At 37.8% G+C, this 21,393-nt stretch overlaps 1 protein-coding gene across 1 annotated transcript in view; it reads left to right on the top strand.

Moving 5' to 3' along the window:
* The window catches only part of ADAMTS20 (ADAM metallopeptidase with thrombospondin type 1 motif 20), a 203,249-nt gene that overhangs the window by 32,066 nt on the left and 149,790 nt on the right, over positions 1–21,393 (top strand). Inside the window, exon 4 of the mRNA XM_044227762.1 lies at positions 14,895–15,154. Coding sequence (XP_044083697.1) covers positions 14,895–15,154 — 260 coding nt within the window. The remainder of the gene's footprint in view (positions 1–14,894; positions 15,155–21,393) is intronic.

Raw genomic sequence — 21,393 nt, 5'->3', positions numbered from 1 at the left:
TTTTTGGATGTGATTATCTGTTTTGTGTGTGTTGAGTTTGAGGAGTTCTTTATAGATCCTGGATATCAACCTTTTGTCTGTACTGTCATTTGCAAATATCTTCTCCCATTTCGTGGGTTGCCTCTTTGTTTTGTTGACTATTTCCTTTGCTGTACAGAAGCTTTTGATCTTAATGAAGTCCCAAAAGTTCATTTTCGCTTTTGTTTCCTTCATGTAGATGCTCTTTTTAAAACATGTTTGAAAGTTCCAATAAAACAAGTTTATTGTAATAGTTTAATGGACACAGAGATGTGAAAGAATAAAATAATTCTATCCACCTTCTATGTTGAGGTGTTAGAAATTTGAGGTGTATAGTTAACATACCTTTTTGTCTCATTATGTAAATTTGTATGGCTAAATACTTGAATCCTTGGAAGTTTCTACAAAAATAAGATTATACTGTACATATCACTGACACTTAAATTTTTTACTTAAAAACACATGGACATCCTTCTATATTAGACATGCAGAACTAATTCATTTTTTAACAGCTGAATGATGTCTCATTCAGTTATTCCTGTGTTGAGGTTAGTTTAAGAAGTCTTAAATTGAGTCTCTTGGGATTTTAGTTATAAAAGGCATTTATATACTAAACAAACAGTGAAAACTTTCTTCCTAATATTCATACTGTGTATTTCATTTTATTGTCTTATTGCTTTAGGTAGTATTACCAAAACAATAGTACCTAATAGTCGTGAGAGATGTTTTATTTTAATAGCTATTAGTTTGGGGACAAGATGGCGGGGTACTAGGAAGAGGCGTCTTTTCAGCTGGTACCCCAAAGTGAGCTGATTACCCACCAAAGAACTCTGATCACCCATGAAATCAGCCTGAGATCAGAATTATACACGTCTGGATCTCTACAGGGGCAGAAGACGCCAGTGAGCAGGTAAAGCGGAATGGGAACAGCGGACTGAGATCGGAAGATAAACAAAAGGGGGAGGGAGCCACCAGAGGCGACCGGTGGGAAAGTAATACCCCGATACGAGCGAGAGTGCCCAGCGTCTGGGGACCAGCATTAACTCGGAGACTGGTTGAAAGCACTCCAAAAGAGCAAAGGATCGCGGGGGCAAACTGTGGGAATCGGGGCGGCTAGGGACAGGGGCTTGAGTCCCCGGTCCCAGACGGCCTCCCCGGCGCGGAGGCAGAGAGAGTGCGGCGGAGAAACCGGCTCCTGGTCCCTAAGCCGCCAGCGTGCCCCAGAGCGCGGGGTTCCGGCTCCTGTGAGGGGATGGGAGCCCGTCTGCAGAACGCGCGCTAGCCCTACCACAAAGCTTGAGATGCGCGTGCACGTCGCTCCAGCTCTCCTGGGTTTCTAAGGCCCTGGGGCGCTTCTAGACCCGGGCCATTGTTTCAAAGTCTAAGCCTCGCGCCCGCGAAACTCTTCCCCGGACAGAGGCGCGCAAAAGCCCAGCCTGCGGCTTACGGACCAGCGCCCCGTTCTCAGTGCCCCAGACGCGCGCCCGACCCACAGCCGCCTCTGAAAAGAGGTGCGCGCAAGCCAGGCACTCCCAGCCCCGGCCAGCGGCAAAATCTCAGTGTGCGATCGCTGCTTGGAACCTCTCTGGCAGTCAGGAGCTCCCAGACAGCCGCCACTGCCTTGGCTTTGGGGACGAGCAAAAGATCCTGCGCCCCCAGGGTCTTTAACTTGGAACCTGCACTGCCAGCATCCAAGGGGGAATTTATTCAGCTTCTGCACCCAGACTGAGGCTTCTGAGACGGAGATCAGGAAGTGTTCCAGGGTGCACCTTGACTGCACCAGAGTTGATACATCCAGCTACATCTGTTCAGTCTTCTCCCACCAAAATGACTAGGAGGAGGAATGCCCAACAGAAGAAAAATACAGAGGATGGACCTTCCGCAACAGAGCTAACGGCTATCAACATAGACAATATGTCGGAAAGAGAATTCAGGCTAACAATTATCCAGGCAATAGCTAGGTTGGAGAAAGCCATGGATGACCAAACAGAATTGATTAGAGCCGAACTGAAAGCGACCAGACAGGATGTTCACAATGTTAGGGCGGAGCTTAAAGCTACCAGGGAGGAGGTCCACAATGCTCTCAATGAGTTCCAATCCAATCTAAACTCTCTCAAAGCTAGGGTAACTGAGACAGAAGATAGAATTAGTGATCTGGAAGACAAACAGATAGAGAGAAAGGATCAGGAGGAAGCCTGGAACAAACAGCTTAGATCCCACGAAAGCAGAATTAGGGAAATAAGTGATGCCATGAAGCGTTCCAACGTCAGAATTATTGGAATTCCTGAAGGGGAGGAGAAAGAAAGAAGTCTAGAAGATGTCGTGGAACAAGTCCTTCATGAAAACTTTCCGAATCTCGCGAATGAAACCAGCGTTCATGTACTAGAGGCTGAACGGTCTCCACCCAAGATTATACACTCCAAAAAAACATCACGACACCTGATAGTCAAATTGAGAAATTATAATTGTAGGTATAATCTCTTGAAAGCTGCCAGGGCAAAGAGGCTCCTTACTTACAGAGGGAAGCCCATCAGAATAACGTCAGACCTGTCCACAGAGACCTGGCAAGCCAGAAGAGGCTGGCAAGATATATTCAGGGCACTAAATGAGAAGAACATGCAGCCAAGAATACTTTATCCAGCAAGACTGACATTCAAAATGGATGGAGAGATAAAGAGTTTCCAAGACCGGCAAGACTTAAAAGACTATGCAACCACCAAGCCGATACTGCAGGAAATATTAAGGGGGGTTCTATAAAAGAGGAAAAATCCCAAGAATAGCATTGAACAGAAATATAGAGACAGTCTACAGAAAGAAAGACTTCAAAGGTAACTCGATGTCAATAAAAACGTATCTATCAATAATCACTCTCAATGTGAATGGCCTCAATGCACCCATAAAACGGCACAGGGTTGCAGATTGGATAAAACGACAGGACCCATCCATATGCTGTCTACAAGAGACCCATTTTGAACCTAAAGATACACGCAGACTGAAAGTGAAGGGGTGGAGAAGCATCTTTCATGCCAATGGGACTCAAAAGAAGGCTGGGGTAGCGATTCTCATATCAGATAAATTAGACTTCAAACTAAAGACTGTAGTCAGAGATACAGAAGGACACTACATAATCCTTAAAGGGACTATCCACCAAGATGATCTAACAATTGTAAATATCTATGCTCCCAATATGGGAGCAGCCAATTACTTAAGAAAACTGTTAATCAAGATAAAGAGTCATATTGATATGAATACACTAATCGTAGGTGATCTTAACACGCCTCTTTCAGAATTAGACAGATCATCGAAGCAGAATATCAATAAAGAAACAAGAGCATTGAACGACACATTGGACCAGATGGACCTCATAGATATATACAGAACATTCCACCCTAAAACAGCAGAATACTCATTCTTCTCAAGTGCACACGGAACCTTCTCCAGAATAGACCACATACTGGGTCACAAATCAGGACTCAGCCGATACCAAAAGACTGAGATGATTCCCTGCATATTCTCAGATCACAATGCTTTGAAACTGGAGCTCAATCACAAGGAAAAGTTCCGAAGGAACTCAAACACCTGGAAGCTAAAGACCACCTTGCTTAAGAATGCTTGGATCAACCAGGAGATCAAAGAAGAACTGAAACAATTCATGGAAACCAATGAGAATGAAGACACTTCGGTCCAAAACCTATGGGATACAGCAAAGGCGGTCCTAAGGGGAAACTATATAGCCATCCAAGCCTTGCTCAAAAAAATTGAAAAATCCAGAACACACCAGCTGTCTCTACACCTTAAAGAACTGGAGGATCAACAACAAATCAAACCAACTCCACACATAAGAAGGGAAATCATCAAGATTAGAGCTGAGATCAATGAGGGAGAAACCAGAGATACAGTAGAACGTATCAATGAAACTAGAAGCTGGTTTTTTGAAAGAATCAATAAGATCGATAAGCCACTGGCTACACTAATCCAAAAGAAAAGAGAGAAATCCCAAATTCATAAAATTATGAATGAAAGGGGAGAGATCACAACTAACACCAAGGAAGTAGAAACAATCATCAGAAGTTACTACGAACAGTTATATGCCAATAAGCTTAGCAACCTTGATGAAATGGATGCATTCCTGGAAAAATATAAACTACCAAAATTGAACCAGGAAGAAATCAACAACCTGAATAGACCGATATCTAATAACGAGATTGAAGCAGTGATCAAAAATCTCCCAAAAAACAAGAGCCCAGGACCTGACGGATTCCCTGGGGAATTCTACCAAACCTTCCAAGAAGAAATAACACCTATTCTCCTGAAGCTGTTTCAAAAAATTGAAGCAGAAGGAAAACTTCCAGACTCTTTCTATGAAGCCAGCATTACCCTGATCCCCAAACCAGGCAGGGACCCTACGAAAAAGGAGAATTTCAGACCAATATCACTGATGAATATGGATGCTAAGATTCTCAACAAGATCCTAGCCAACAGGATCCAACAACACATTAAAAAGATTATCCACCATGATCAGGTGGGATTCATCCCTGGGCTACAAGGATGGTTCAACATTCGTAAATCAATCAATGTGATACAACAAATTAATAGGAGAAGAGAGAAGAACCACATGGTCCTCTCAATTGATGCAGAAAAAGCATTTGACAAAATCCAACATCCGTTCCTGATTAAAACGCTTCAAAGTATAGGGATAGAGGGAACATTCCTGAACCTCATCAAATCTATCTATGAAAGACCCACAGCAAATATCATCCTCAATGGGAAAAAGCTTGCAGCCTTCCCGTTGAGATCAGGAACAAGACAAGGATGCCCACTTTCACCACTCTTGTTCAACATAGTATTAGAAGTCCTAGCAACAGCAATCAGACAACAGAGAGAAATAAAAGGTATCCAAATTGGTAATGAAGAAGTCAAACTCTCTCTCTTCGCAGATGACATGATTCTTTATATGGAAAACCCAAAAGACTCCACCCCCAAACTACTAGAACTCATACAGCAATTCAGCAGCGTGGCAGGATACAAAGTCAATGTGCAGAAATCAGTGGCTTTCTTATACACTAACAAGGAAAATACAGAAAGGGAAATTAGAGAATCGATTCCATTTACTATAGCACCAAGAACCATAAGATACCTGGGAATAAACCTAACTAAAGAGGTAAAGGATCTATACTTGAGGAACTATAGAACACTCATGAAAGAAATTGAAGAAGACACAAAAAGATGGAAGACCATTCCATGCTCTTGGATCGGAAGAATAAACATCGTTAAAATGTCTATACTGCCTAGAGCAATCTATACTTTTAATGCCATTCCGATCAAAATTCCACCGGCATTCTTCAAAGAGCTGGAGCAAATAATCCAAAAATTTGTATGGAATCAGAAGAGACCCCGAATCGCTAAGGAAACGTTGAAAAACAAAAATAAAGCTGGCGGCATCACCTTACCTGATTTCAAGCTTTATTACAAAGCTGTGATCACCAAGACAGCATGGTACTGGCATAAAAACAGACACATAGACCAGTGGAACAGAGTAGAGAGCCCTGATATGGACCCTCAACTCTATGGTCAATTAATCTTCGACAAAACAGGAAAAAATATACAGTGGAAAAAAGACAGTCTCTTCAATAAATGGTGCTGGGAAAACTGGACAGCTATATGTAGAAGAATGAAACTCGACCATTCTCTTACACCGTACACAAAGATCAACTCAAAATGGATAAAAGACCTCAACGTGAGACAGGAATCTATCAGAATCTTAGAGGAGAACATAGGCAGTAATCTCTTCGATATCAGCCACAGCAACTTCTTTCAAGATACGTCTCCAAAGGCAAAGGAAACAAAAGCGAAAATAGACTTCTGGGACTTCATCAAAATCAAAAGCTTCTGCACAGCAAAGGAAACAGTCAAAAAAACAAAGAGGCAACCCACGGAATGGGAGAAGATATTTGCAAATGACAGTACAGACAAAAGGTTGATATCCAGGATCTATAATGAACTCCTCAAACTCAACTCACACGAAACAGACAAACACATCAAAAAATGGGCAGAAGATATGAACAGACACTTCTCCAATCAAGAAATACAAATGGCTATCAGACACATGAAAAAATGCTCATCATCATTAGCCCTCAGGGAGATTCAAATTAAAACCACATTGAGATATCACCTTACACCAGTTAGAATGGCCAAAATTAACAAAACAGGAAACAACATGTGTTGGAGAGGATGTGGAGAAAGGGGAACCCTCTTACACTGTTGGTGGGAATGCAAGTTGGTGCAGCCTCTTTGGAGAACAGTGTGGAGATTCCTCAAGAAATTAAAAATAGAGCTTCCCTACGACCCTGCAATTGCACTCCTGGGTATTTACCCCAAAGATACAGATGTCGTGAAAAGAAGGGCCATCTGTACCCCAATGTTTATAGCAGCAATGGCCACAGTCGCCAAACTATGGAAAGAACCAAGATGCCCTTCAACGGATGAATGGATAAGGAAGATGTGGTCCATATACACTATGGAGTATTATGCCTCCATCAGAAAGGACGAATATCCAACTTTTGTAGCAACATGGACGGGACTGGAAGAGATTATGCTGAGTGAAATCAGTCAAGCAGAGAGAGTCAATTATCATATGGTTTCACTCATTTGTGGAGCATAACCAATAGCATGGAGGACAAGGGGCGTTAGAGAGTAGTAGGGAATTTGGGTAAATTGGAAGGGGAGGTGAACCATGAGAGACTATGGACTCTGAAAAACAGTCTGAGGGGTTTGAAGTGGCGGGGGGGTGGGAGGTTGGGGTACCAGGTGGTGGGTATTATAGAGGGCACAGCTTGCATGGAGCACTGGGTGTGGTGAAAAAATAATGAATACTGTTTTTCTGAAAATAAATAAATTGGGAAAAAAAATAGCTATTAGTTTGGTATATTACTATTTAAGAATTTAATTTAAAAATTGGGGCACCTGGGTGGCTCAGTCAATGGGGCATGTGCCTTTGGCTCAGGTCAGGATCCCAGGATCCTGGGATTGAGTCCTGCATTGGGCTCCCTGCTCAGTAGGGTGTCTGCTTCTTCCTCGCCTGTTGCTCCCCCTGCTTTGTGCACATGCAGTCTTTATATTTTTTTAATTAAATTCTTTTTTTTTTAATCTATGAATCAACATGAAATGCAGGACTTGGACAGCAGCCTGTATGCAGCCACATAATTCCACTCCTGCCCACCCTCCCACTTTGTCCACCTGCCTCCCCTCATCTGAGGCACCCAGCATTTTAAATCCCATGTATGTCATCATCTTGCTTTCTGTATATCCATATGTATTTATAAAAGTGTATATTGAGTTTATAAAGCACCAAGAAGTAGGTTCTATTTAATTTTTCTCACTTTTTAAACTTAGTGACAAGATGCATTCATACTGTTGTGTGTCGATGGAGTATGAAATTATATTTCTTCTGAATTCATTTGTTTTGGCAAAGTGTTATATAGAACATTCCCATTTCATTTCTTCTCTTCTCTTTTTAAATTTTTTTAAAGATTTTATTTATTTATTTGACAGACAGAGATTACAAATAGGCAGAGAGAGAGGGGGAAGCAGGCTCCCTGTTGAGCAGAGAGCCCGATGTGGGGCTCAATCCCAGGACTCTGAGATCATGACCTGAGCTGAAGGCAGAGGCTTAACCCACTGAGCCACCCAGGCGCCCTCCATTTCATTTCTGATAGAAATTAGACTTTTGACATCTCTAATGCTGTATTTGCTAAATTCTGATTTTTTCCCCTTTAACCTTCATTGTCAAACAGTATCTTTTAGTGATACTAAAAGTGATACTCCACTGACTCGGTAGCCAGATTCCCAGCATTTGAATCCCAGTTGTGCTAGTTAACATATGACTGGATTTTATTGACCTAATATCTGCGAAACTTTTGTTTTTGATAGGCAAATCTAAACTGTTCCCTGCTATTATGATGAATGTGCTATTATGATAAATGGTCTATTTAGTTTTGTTCCTTTTGTTTTTATTTGCCGTTCCATTGGTGATCAATTGTGGTTGTGAGTTTTTTAATCTCTATGTTGCAGTTCTCTCATCTGTAATTTGGAGTTAACAATACCTATCTCTTATGGTGCTGTTTAAATGAATTAATATAAGTAAACTTACCAGAAGAGCACTTGACTGACAGTAAGCAGAAGGTGTTAGGTGTTGTTTGTATTTCATATTGACATTCTGATTCTTTTTCCATATTTCTTTACTTACAATGGTTTTTTCCCTTTAAAATTGGAAATTCTGGGTATCTGTTTCTCTTTGGTAATACGCTTATATTTAAGTAGTTATATATACACTTATGTCTGGTATTTAAAAGTAAACAATTTTATCTCTTTGACACTGAACTATATGACCTATCCCAGTTCCCTCCTGCCCTAGGAAAATTTTTTCCAAGTTGAATATGCCAATTTTCAGTGTCATCAGCAGGATAGGGATGTGCAGGTGCCCCACATTTTATTACCATGCCATGTCACTGCCAGTATTTTTCATTTTAGCCTTTTTGTTGGGGGGGGGCATATAATGTTTCATTGTGTTTTAATTTATATTTTAATGAGTATCAATTTGGGGGGCATCATTTCATATATTGCCCTTGGATTTTATCTATTGTGAAGTATTTGTCTCCCTTATTTTTGTTTCTTGTTGGTTTAAGATTAACTGTATAATCTGTATATAAGCCCTTTGTTTATATATACTACAAATATCTTCTTCCATAATGGTGTTTTTTAATGAACACAAGTTCAGTCTTATTAAATGAATAGTTTTTATGCTTAGTATTGTGTATGTCCTAAGGAATCCTTTTTAAAATTTTTAACCAAGATTATAAAGATATTTTGTTACAGCATCTGAGAACCTTATGAAGAAAATTTGGAATTGTTTTCTTTTTTTGCAGTTCTTAGATATTGGAAAAAGTAGTGCCTTTTAAAAAATATTTAGTAGTCGGGACGCCTGGGTGGCGCAGTTGGTTGGACGACTGCCTCTGGCTCAGGGCGTGATCCTGGAGTCCCGGGATCGAGTCCCACATCAGGCTCCCAGCTCCATGGGGAGTCTGCTTCGCTCTCTGACCTTCTCCTCGCTCATTCTCGCTCTCACTGTCTCTCTCTCTCTCAAATAAATAAAATAAAATCTTTAAAAAAAAAAATCTGTGTAATTTAAAAAAAATAAAAAATAAAAAATAAATAAAAAATATTTAGTAGTATTTAGTGATAAAGCCATTTGAGGTTGGATTTTTGGAAAAAATTGATTAGGACTCAATTTTTTTTATTTTTTATTTTTCGAAGATTTTGTTTATTTGAGATAGATTGAGAGGAGAACATGATTGGTGGGGAGCGGGGGCAAAGGGAGAGGGAGAAGCAGACTCAATCTGAGGACTCTGAGATCATGACCTGGGTGGAAGACAGATGCTTAATGACTGAGCTCCCCAGGCACCCTAGGACTCAATTTTTTAAAAGTTATGTGGTTCTTTAGGCTTTTTAATTCTTTATGGGTCAGTTTTGATAAGTCGTGTTTTTCCAAGAATTTTCTAGAAAACATTTATAAATTTGTTTCCATCAAGTTGCTTATAATAAATACTTGTTAATGTCTATGGGATCTTGATGTGGGCTATTTTTTCCTTTTTAAAAAAACTCCTCCAGAATTGCATCTTTGGATTGAAAAGCTTGTAATTTTGTTGTAGGGACTCTTTTCCCCTCCCCCATTAACCTATCTTTTTCTTATTTTTGCATTTCCTATTAATAGCTGTATTAGGAGGACAAGGGGTGTTAGAGAGGAGAAGGGAGTTGGGGTAAATTGGATAGGGAGGTGAACCATGAGAGACTATGGACTCTGAAAAACAATCTGAGGGGTTTGAAGTGGCGGGGGTTGGGAGGTTGGGGTACCAGGTGGTGGGTATTATAGAGGGCACGGATTGCATGGAGCACTGGGTGTGGTGAAAAAATAATGAATACTGTTTTTCTAAAAATAAATAAATTGAAAAAAAAAGCTGTATTGTTTCCATTAATGTTTTCCATCTAATTTGGAGTTGTTACTTTAGTCTACACAGAGCCCTCTATGCTTACTCTCCTTGTCAGTCTGACTACTTCAGACCACAGTGCTTCCTTAATTGGATTGTGTTCCCATTTTACCTACTATTGCAAGCCAGTGAAATATTTGGTTTCTTAGGTCCAAGCTTGGGCAGACTTTAGGAGGTTTCTCAGGCAGTGAGATATGGACAGGCCCTTCTAACCACCGATTCAACTTTGTATGATTTTAATTATTTTAGACACCTCATGTAAGTGAAATCATATAGCCTTTTTTTGTGTGTGTCACTGCTCATTTTACTTAGCATAATAACATCTTCAAGATTCATCCCTATTGTAGCATGTAACAGAATTTCCTTTAAGGCTGAATAATCCATAGTATGTCTATGCCACATTTCACTATCCATTTATCTGTTCATGGACATTCGAGTTGCTTCTACCTTTTGGCTATTATGAATAATGCTGCAATGAACATGGGTGTGCATGTATCTCTTCATGACCCTGTTTTTATATTTTTGAATATACTTAGAAGTAGTATTGCTAGATCATATGGTAGTTCTACCTGTAATCTTTTTAGGCACCTTTATATTTTCTGTAGTTGCTGTACCATTTTTATAATTCCAGCAGTAGTATGCAGGGGTTCTAATTTCTCCACATTTTTGCCAACATTTATTTTATTTTATTTTTTTTTTAGCTAGCAGTTCCTTTTTTTTTTTTTTTTTTTTTTCCAATTTATTTATTTTCAGAAAAACAGTATTCATTATTTTGTCACCACACCCAGTGCTCCATGCAAGCTGTGCCCTCTATAATACCCACCACCTGGTACCCCAACCTCCCACCCCCCCGCCACTTCAAACCCCTCAGATTGTTTTTCAGAGTCCATAGTCTCTCATGGTTCATCTCCCCTTCCAATTTACCCAAAAGCACATACCCTCCCCAATGTCCATAACCCTACCCCCCTTCTCCCAACCCCCCTCCCCCCAGCAACCCACAGTTTGTTTCGTGAGATTAAGAGTCACTTATGGTTTCTCTCCCTCCCTATCCCATCTTGTTTCATGGATTCTTCTCCTACCCACTTAAGCCCCCATGTTGCATCACCACTCCCTCATATCAGGGAGATCATATGATAGTTGTCTTTCTCCGCTTGACTTATTTCGCTAAGCATGATACGCTCTAGTTCCATCCATGTTGTCGCAAATGGCAAGATTTCGTTTCTTTTGATGGCTGCATAGTATTCCATTGTGTATATATACCACATCTTCTTGATCCATTCATCTGTTTTGCCAACATTTAAGTTAGAGTAGCTATCCTAATTGGTGTGGAGTGATATTTCACTGTAGTTTTGATTTGAATTTTTCTAATTAGGTTGAATATCCTGTCAACATGCTTATCGGCTATTCATATATTATTTTTGGTGAAATGTTTATTCACTTCTTTGTCCCATGTTTGAATAGGGCTCTTTTTGTGGAGTTGGAGACTTTTGAAACCCCCTCCTGTGTGTATATTTATGCATATATATATTTATATCTCCACTTGTTCAGTTGGATTTATGATACCTACCATTCCTGTATTTCTAATAGAATGTAATTATCTTGCTCAGGGGAAAAAATAAAGAACAGTTGGTTCATGGAGCTTACATTCTTCAGTCCATAAATAGTATTTTTTTAAAAATTTTATTTATTCATTTGACAGACAGAGATCACAAGGCAGATTCTGCTGCCACTAGTTTCCCTAATGAAAAAATGAAGGCTTTCCTGCTGGCCAAATAGCCAAATAGGACTGAAGAAAAAGCCTAATGAGTGCTTTCGCCTTGGGCTTCCCAAAGCATCAGCTAAGCAAATGATCTAGAACCTGGCAAGTCAACATTTATGAGAGTAGAAATATGTCTCATTAGCTATGGAAGGCCATTTGTCTTCAGTAAAAAAAAATAATAATAAACCTCAAAATATAATGCTGGTGCTGTTATAGTTCACATCACCCTAAAACTAAGGCTACACGTTTTATGAGATTTATCTGAAAAATTGTTTAAATTAGGGAATTATGGTACACACAACTCAGCTCTAGGAACTATGAAACACTTGTCAGTTACTCCCCAAAAGTAATGAGAATGAAAAACTTTGTTTTCCATTTGCTGCAGGCTTGGGTAACAATGCACTGTGATCGCTAAACAGAATCACACAGAGCTTCTGCCTCAAGAATTTCAGCCGCATCACAGTACAACCGTATGAATAGGTATTTTTTAACTTTATAAACCTAACAACAAAACAGCCAACCGTTTTTTCTAAACAAAGCAGTTATAGTCAGTTCTTTAGAAGTGAACTTGAAGGACATGTGTCCATCAACAGCACATAATTTTTTAATATAATTAGTAATAACAAAAGTAATAACTACCATTTACTGAGTACTGATCTAGTAGTTTTCATTGGATTATCTAGTTTATTCCTTGGAAACCTTATGGTCTGTGATGGCAGAATATGCCAATCCAAGATCCATACCACTTCGGCAAAGGAGTTACTTGAACTAAAAGCCCTTAAAACAGATGCAAGGAAGGCATTTTTGTTCTCCTCTTCAGGAAAAAAAGACTTGTAGATCTTGTCTTCCATTCATTAGGTTGCCTTTTCACTCTGTTGTGTCCTTTGATACAATTTTAAAAACTTGGGGTCGTCCTGTTTGTCTGTTTTGTTGACTGTGCTTTGGTGTCTTATCCAACCAAAAAATCCTTGTCAAATCCAATGTCATGAAACTTTTCAACCATGTTCTCATTTAGGATTTATGGAGTTTGAGGTCTTTAATCCATTTGTGAGTTTTCATAAGATAAGGCTCCAATTTCATTCTTCTGCATGTGGATTTCCAGTTTTTCCGTCACCTCTTGTTGAGACTGTTCTTTTCTCATAGAGTGGTCTTGGCAACCTTGCTGAAGATCATTTGACCATATATGTGGGTGTTTACTTCTGGGCTCTGTATTCTATTCCATTGATTTATATGCTAGTCTTGCTATGCACAGTCTTATATAAATCTTTTTGTTGATGTATGTTTTCCTTAGGTATGTATCTTGTAAAATTGCTGGGGTGGCATAGACACGTGTCTAACTTGGAAATTGCCAAGTAGTTTTCCAAAGTGGTTGTTCTAACACTTGGTATTATTGGTTTTTCAAATTTAAGCCATTTGGGTAGGTAGAATCACTTTTTTGACTCTAGGTTGAATTGTTAATTCAAAGCACTTAAAATTATTCTGAAATTTATCCTTAAATATGTGTACTTGTGTCTTCTTACTACAGTGTAACCTTTATGATGTTCTGTTGGCTCTTCAGTTTCTAAATGTTTCCTGGTTTAGAGTATGCATCAATGTTTACGTAAAATAGATGAACAAATCCATATATTTACGTTCTTCCTAATAACTCTGAGACTTGTTTATAATTATACTATATATATACTACATAATTATATACACATATATGTATATACATATATGTGTATATATACATATATAGTATAATATATATATTATATTATATATAATCTATAATATATAAATTATGTCTGAGCTCTTTTTCAAGATCTATTAAATGGTCATGGATATTTTAGTGGTGGAGTCACCCCAGGAGAAAGATTTTAGGACAAAATTTTAAGGCCATACATTCAGTTTGCCAAATTCAGAATTTCCCACTGAGGTGAATTTTAAAACCTAAGCACACAGTAATATTAAAAGGTAGGAGGGTTTGGGAATCTGTGGAAACAATGCTCTTGTTTCTTACAAGCATAAGGTTGCTGCTTATTTAAAAGGAAATTATTTTGTAATAGTTTTGTATTTGTCTAATCTTTATAGTACAACTAAGTCTGAGTAGTTTCCAGGGCCTTTGATTTTTTTCTTAACTGATTCTTTGGTGTACTTTTCCGTTGAAAATACTTCCACAAAACAGTTGTCTGAAAAAAAGAGAAAAAGGAGAGAAAAAAATGGAGCAGGACATAGGACGAGCATCTATGCTGCTTATAATTTTTTTTCCAATAGCACAAATAATTAGTTTCTATAAATGCATAGGACTTAAATATCGCCTCTGTAATAATCTCTAATGTTGAATAATTTGAATGCTGTATTTAAACATAAGCATGTTTTTGGATATTTTATATAATCAAGTATTATAAAGTTTATATCTACATTTAACTTTCTGGATTCAAAAAGCCACCATTGTTCTATGGTTTGATTTTTCTGTCTATGGTGATATTCACTTAAGTCTAACAAAAGCTTCTCCATATTGTCTTCAATATGTGATTACTTTGAAATAGCATTGCTTGAGGGCCTAATTTACCTACTTAAAAAAAATGGGAACTCCTTGATTTTCTTTTTTTTTTTAATGAACACAGTGGTTAATAAATGAACTTGAACCGCCATAGCTGTTTAAAAAAAAAAAAAAAAAAGACTTAGGGCACCTGGATGGCTCAGTGGGTTAAGCCTCTGCCTTCAGCTCAGGTCATGATGTTGGGGTCCTGGGGTCGAGCCCCGCATCGGGCTCTCTGCTTAGCAGGGCGCCTGCTTCCCCCCCTCTCTCTGCCTGCCTTTCTGTGATCTCTGTCTGTCAAATAAATAAATAAATAAAACTTAAAAAAAAAAAAGACTTAAAGTTTGGTTTTTCTTAAGGCAATCTATGAAAATGAACATTTTATTACTAGGCATAGTAATCCTCATAATACTGCTGCATAACACTGTTCAACTTCTTTTTATCTTTGTGTCTCACATTGGAAGCAGATGTGTATGTATTAAATTTTTGTGCAATATTTTTAGTCCCATCTAATTTAATGATTCTGCATTATATTCTCTTTTCCCCCTAGAAAGTCAAATAAAGCAGACCACTTTACCCCTTCACCACAACAGCAATATGACGGAAGATCTTAATGTAAAGAAGGAAATGGCTCTAGGGTACCCTTCAAAAAATAAATCCTTGGAAGATGAAAGAAGCCCATTACATTCCAGGAAAAAACGTTTCTTATCCTATCCAAGATATGTAGAAGTCATGGTTACAGCCGATGCCAAAATGGTTCATCATCATGGACAGAATCTGCAGCACTATGTACTAACTCTAATGTCAATTGTAAGTAAACCTGTCATTTAAACTTTCTAAGATATTTAATGTTTTCTTCACATTAATTGAAAATCTCTGAAAACACTTACTGAAAATACTTGAATTATTCTTCATCGCATGAATACTTTCTATCCCTTGGTAAAGGGAAGATCTTGGTAGCACTGATCTTTTGCCTCTTGAATCTGATTTTTAAACCCTCTTATTTCTGCATAGAAGGAAGGGGATGCTATTTTGCTCCTGTTACACTTACCACATCAGAAATTGGGGCAAATGATACTTTATTTTTTAAGTTTTAATTCTAGCATAGTTAATATAATGTTATATTAGTTTCAGGTGAGTAAGTATAGCGATTCAACCATTTTATACATTGTTCAGTGTTCATCATGATAAATGTACTCTTTGATCCCCATCACCTGCTTCCTCCACCTCCCCCTCTGGTAACTGTCAGTTTTCTACTATTAAGGGTCTGTTTCTTGGTTTTTCTTTTTTTTTCCCTTTGCTTGCTTGTTTTGTTAAATTCAACATGTGAGTGAGATCATATGATACCTGTCTTTCTCTGACTTATTTTGCTTAGCATTATACTCTCTAGCTCCATCCATGTTGTTGCAAATGGCAGGTTTTCATTTTTTATGGCTGAATAATATTCCATTTGCATATGTATCTATACTGCCTCTTCTTTATCCATTTGTTTATCTGTGGATTCTTGGGCTGCTTCTATAATCTGGCTATTGTAAATAATGCTTCAGTAAGCAGGGGTGCATGTATCCCTTTAAATTACTCTATTTTCTATTTTTGGATAAATACCCAGTAGTGTGATTACTGCATTGTAGGGCTATTAACTTTTTAAGGAGCCTCCACACTATTTTTTACAGTGGCTACACCAGTGTGCCTTCCCATGAACAGTGCAGGAGGGTTCCTTTTTCTCCACATCCTCACCAACGCTTGTTTCTTATGTTTTTGAGTTTAGCCATTCCGACAGGTATGAGGTGATATCGCCTTGTTTTGATTTGCATTTCCCTAATGATGAGTGATGTTGAGCATCTTTTCATGTGTTGGCCATCTGGATGTCTTTTGAGAAATACTTTTCATATATTCTGCCAATTTTTAAATTGGATTATTTGTTTTTAGGGTATTGAGTTGTATCAGTTCTTTATACTGGATATGCCATTTGCAGATTATCTTCTCGCATTCCATAGGTTGCTTTTTAATTTTGTTGTTTCCTTTGCTATGCAGAAGCTTTGTAAGTTTTTTTAGAAGCTTTGTATTTTTTTTTTTTGTGTGTGTGTGTGTGTGTGTAGTATATTTTTGCTTTTATTTTCCTTGCTTTAGGAGACAGCTCTAAAAAAAAAAACAAAAAAAAAACCAAAAAACCTGTTGCTATGGCTGATGCCAGAGAAATGCTGTCTGTTTTCTCTTCTAGGGTTTTTATGGTTTCAGGTCTCACGTTGAGGTCTTTAATCCATTATTTATTTTTGTGCATGGTGTGAGAAAGTGATCCAGTTTCATTCTTTTTCATGTAGTCATCCAGTTTTCCCAACACCATTTTTTGTAGAGACTGTTTTTTTTCCCCATTGGGAAAAATGGGAGAAATTCCCATTGGATATTCTTTCCTGCTTTGTTGAAGATTAATTGACCATATAGTTGTGGATGTATTTCTGGGTTTTCTGTTTAGTTGATCTACGTGTCTATTTTTATGCTTTAATTACTACAAGTTTGTAATATAACCTGAAGTCTGATATTATGATGTCTTTAACTTTGCTTTTCTTTTTAAGATGCTTGGGTTATTCTTTTGTGTTTCCATACAATTATTTATTTATTTATTTATTTATTTATTTATTTATTTTTGTGTTTCCATACAATTTTAGGATGCTTGTTCTAGCTCTATGAAAAGTGCCATTGGCATTTTGATAGGGATTGCATTAAATGTGTAGATTGCTTTGAGTAGTATTGACATTTTAACAGTGTTCTTCCAACCCATGAGCATGGAATGCCTTGCATTTCTTTGGGTATTCTTGAAACATTTTCATCAATGTTTTATAGTTTTTAGAGTATAAGCTTTTCACCTCTTTGGTTAAGCTTCCTAGGTATTTTGTTTTTAGAACACTTATAAATGGGATTCTTTTCTTTCTCTTTCTGCTGCTCCATTCCTGGTATATAAAAATGGAACAAATTTCTGTACATTGATTTTTGTATCCTGTGACTTTACTGAATTCGTTTTTCAGTTCTAGTAGTATTTTGGAGTCTTAGCGTTTTCTGTGTATAGTATCACCACATCTGCAAGTGGTGAAAGTTTTACTTCTTAACAATTTGGATGCCTCTTATTTTGTTTGTTGTCTAATCGCTGTGGCTAGGATATCCAGTACTACGTTGAATAAAGGTAATGAAAGTGTGATACCCTTGTCAAGTCCTGCTCTTAGAGGAAAAGTTCGTTTTTCCCATTGAGTATGATTTTGGCTTTGGGTTTTCTTTTTCTTTTTCTTTCTTTCTTCTTCTTTTTTTTTTTTTTTTTAATTTATTTGAGAGAGAGCACACAAGCATGGGGAGGGGCAGAAAGAGAGAGATAAGTAGACTTCCCACTGAGTGGGGAGTCCAACATCGGGCTTGATCCCAGGACCCTGAGATCATGACCTGAGCTGAAGTGAGATGCTTAACCAACTGAACCACCCAGGTGTCCCAGCTGTGGGTTTTTCATATAAGGCCTTTATTTATGTTGAGGTATGTTTTCTCTAAACCTACTTTATTAAGGTTTTTTGTGTTTTTTTTGTTGTTGTTGTTATCATGAATGGATGTTTTACTTTGTCAAATGCTTTTTCTGGATGTATTCCAGTGATCATATAGTTTTTATCCTTATTAATATGGTGTATCACATTGATTGATTTGCGAATATTGAACCACCCTTGTATCCAGGGAGTAAATCCTGTTTGATTGTGGTGAATGATTTTTTTTGTTGTCGTTGGATTCCGTTTACTAGTATTTTGTTGAGGATTTTTGCGTCTATGTTCATCAGAGACACTGGTCTGTAGTTCTCTTTTTGTGTGGTATCTTTATCTGGTTTTGATATCAGGATGAAAACCTCATAGAGTGAATTTGTAAGTTTTCCTTCCTCTTTGATTTTCGGAATAGTTTGAGGAGAATAGGTATAAACTCTAAATATTTGGAATTCACCCATGAAGACTTCTAATCCTGTACTTTTGCTTATTGGGAGGTTTTTGGTTTTTTTTTTTAAGATTTTTAAATTTATTTATTTGACAGAGATCACAAGTAGGCAGAGAGGCAGGCAGAGAGAGAGGGGGATACAGGTTCTCAACTGAGCAGAGAGCCCAATCCCAGGACCCTGGGATCATGACCTGAGCTGAAGACAGAGGCTTTAACCCACTGAGCCACCCAGGCACCCCTATTGGGAATTTTTTGATTACTGATTCGGTTTCATTGCTGGGAATCATTCTGTTTAAAGTTTCTATTCCTGCTTCGGTTTTGGTAGGTTGTTTTAGGAATATGTTTTTAGGAATTCATTTAAGTTGTTTTTAGGAATACGTTTTTAGGAATTCATTTAAGTTATCCAATTTGTTGGTATATAATTTTTTATAATCTCACAACTGTTAGTATTTCTGTGGTGTTGGTATTTCATTCATTTGTAAGATTTGGGACTTTGAGTCCTCTTTGTGATGAGTCTGGCTAGAGGATTATCAATTTTGTGGATCCTTCAAAGAACTAACTCCTGGCTTTATTGATCTTTTCTGCTTTTTTAAAAAAAATTCTATATTTATGCTCTAATCTTTATTATTTCCTTCTTTCTGTTGGTTTTGGGTTTTGTTTCTTTTTCTGGCTCCTTTAGGTTTAAGGTTAGATTGTTCATTTGACATTTTTCTTGCCTCTTGAGGTAGGCATATATTGCTATAAACTTCCTTCTTAGAACCATTTTTGCTGTATCACAAAAGACTTTGGACCATTGTTTTCATTTTCATTGGGAGAAATTATATATATATATATATATATATATATATATATATTTTAAGATTTTATTTATTTATTTGATAGACAGAGATCACAAGTAGGCAGAGAGGCAAGCGAGGTGTGGGGGGGGGAGCAGGCTCCCTGTTGAGCAGAGAGCCCGTTGTGGGGCTCGATCCCGGGATCCTGGGATCATGACCTGAACTGAAGGCAGAGGCTTTAACCCACTGAGCCACCCAGGTGCCCCTGGGAGAAATGATATTTCAAATTATAAATGTATTTATGGGGATAAAAAGATAGGCTATTACCGAGAGAGAGCTGCTTTAGCAAATTTGGAATGTAAGATCACAGTAGCTGTGAGAGTTACTGATCTGACATTAACATCTCTTTTGAGCAGGGGTGGTGGCAGTATCCATGGAACAGAATTCTAGACCAAGTGAAGGATCTATACAAATATATCCTATACAAACACCTACTTAAACTGTTGTCTGGGACATTTCTGGATTTAGGCCTGTTTTGGAGTAATTACTAAAAGCACCCACCTTTCATGCTCAGGAGTCTCCTGATTTAGTTAATGAATTATATAGTGACTTATTTATACAGATTTAGGGTATTGGAATACACACAATGGCTGGAAGTACCTGTAATCACATGTAGGGAATTCAGGCCCGCTTGATTGAACAGCTTGGCCAGCATACATCTATTGGCCATTGTAAAGTTTTCTTAGCTAGAAATGCCCACTTAAGTACATTTTGACTTGAAGACACTGAGACCCTATTGTTTTCCTTATATATAATATCTCACCTTAAATTCTTATGATTATATATGCTAAGAATAAATAGCCTATGTTGTCTAAGTACAGTATTTGGTACAAAGTGGGCATTTATAGTTAATGAAAGATAGAATGAATAAGTGATTAATACTTTTTTCAGAATGCATGACATTGTAAAGTAGACCAAAAAAACAGATGATTCAAAATGATTTCTGAAATTGTACAAAATGGACACTTGTTGACTTGAAATTTTTAAAATGAAAACAGAGCTATACATAGAAATTTATCCTGATAACATGCTTTTACCTCTGAATCTGAAGTAATTAGATGTGTAATTTTCTAGATGTATAATTATCTACATGTGGGTGTGGCATGCTCATTATGAGGAGATTCTAATGACAGCACGGACACAGAGGATGTTCGTTGATAATGTAGGAAATTGAATCAATTATATGGAGCAGTAGAGGGTAAACTTTGTAATTTTAAATGGTTAAAGGAGATATTCATTAAGAAAATTGTGGGGAGGAGGGTAGAGATACTGAGGGGAAAATACTAGATTTTGTAAATGCAACAGATTATGAAAACTGCTTAATGATGGGCAACTTTGATACCTGTGCTGTGCAAATATGGACTAGAAGGAGGAGAGGAAAATAAGAAGAATATTTATTGGAAAAATTTTGGAATAGCTACACGCAGTTTTGGTGATAATGGCATTCTCAGAAGAGTTTTGTTACCTGTATTTCACATAAAAATCAATATAATTACTGTTTGGAAGATACTGTGACACAACTTGGAGATTACTGAAGTTGCCATGGGAGTTTTAAAGCCACAGTTCATCAAGGGCAAAACAGACCTTTTGACTTCATAGAAAGTAAATCAGCTTCTCAGATTGCTTGAAACAGTAGCCCAATGTGTGCGCTTTCTAGGTTCTTAGTTCCACTAGGAGAGCCAATTTCAGTTGAAGATGAGATGTTAATAGTCATCTAGTCAACTGGTTGTGTTGCGCTCTCATTCATAAGGAGACAGACCGCAGCAGGGTCAGGAAAAAGGGAGGCGTTCCCAATGTAGATGGATAGGAGGAAAAATTTACCCTCTTGAGGTGGTTAGGGTTTTGTATATGCTTTCTTTCCTCTTCGGAGGTCAGATTTCAGATGAGTTATAAATTACCCAGGTTAATGCTTTCTCCATTCTTTTTCATTAAAAGAATGTGTGGAATTTAAGAAACAAAAATAAGGATACGGGTAAAGAGCCAAACCAAGGAACACTCCTGAGTGTAGACAACAAACTGCTGATTACTAGAGAGAAAGTGGGTGGAAGGATGGGTGAACCGGGTGATGGGTGTTAAGGAGGGCCCTTGTGATGAGCATTGCGTGTTGTATGGAAGTGTTGAATCACTGTAGTGTACACCTGAAACTAATATTACTATGATTACACCGTATGTGTAACTAATATCACACTGTATGATAACTCCTGGAATTTAAATAAAAAGTTAAAGACTGTTCACAGGAAAAACCATGATCACAAC

Source organism: Neovison vison, chromosome 12 (assembly GCF_020171115.1).
Source record: "Neovison vison isolate M4711 chromosome 12, ASM_NN_V1, whole genome shotgun sequence".
Lineage (NCBI taxonomy): Eukaryota > Metazoa > Chordata > Mammalia > Carnivora > Mustelidae > Neogale > Neogale vison.
The sequence above is the reverse complement of the archived record's forward strand: the minus strand, read 5'-3'. Positions and strand labels throughout refer to the sequence as shown.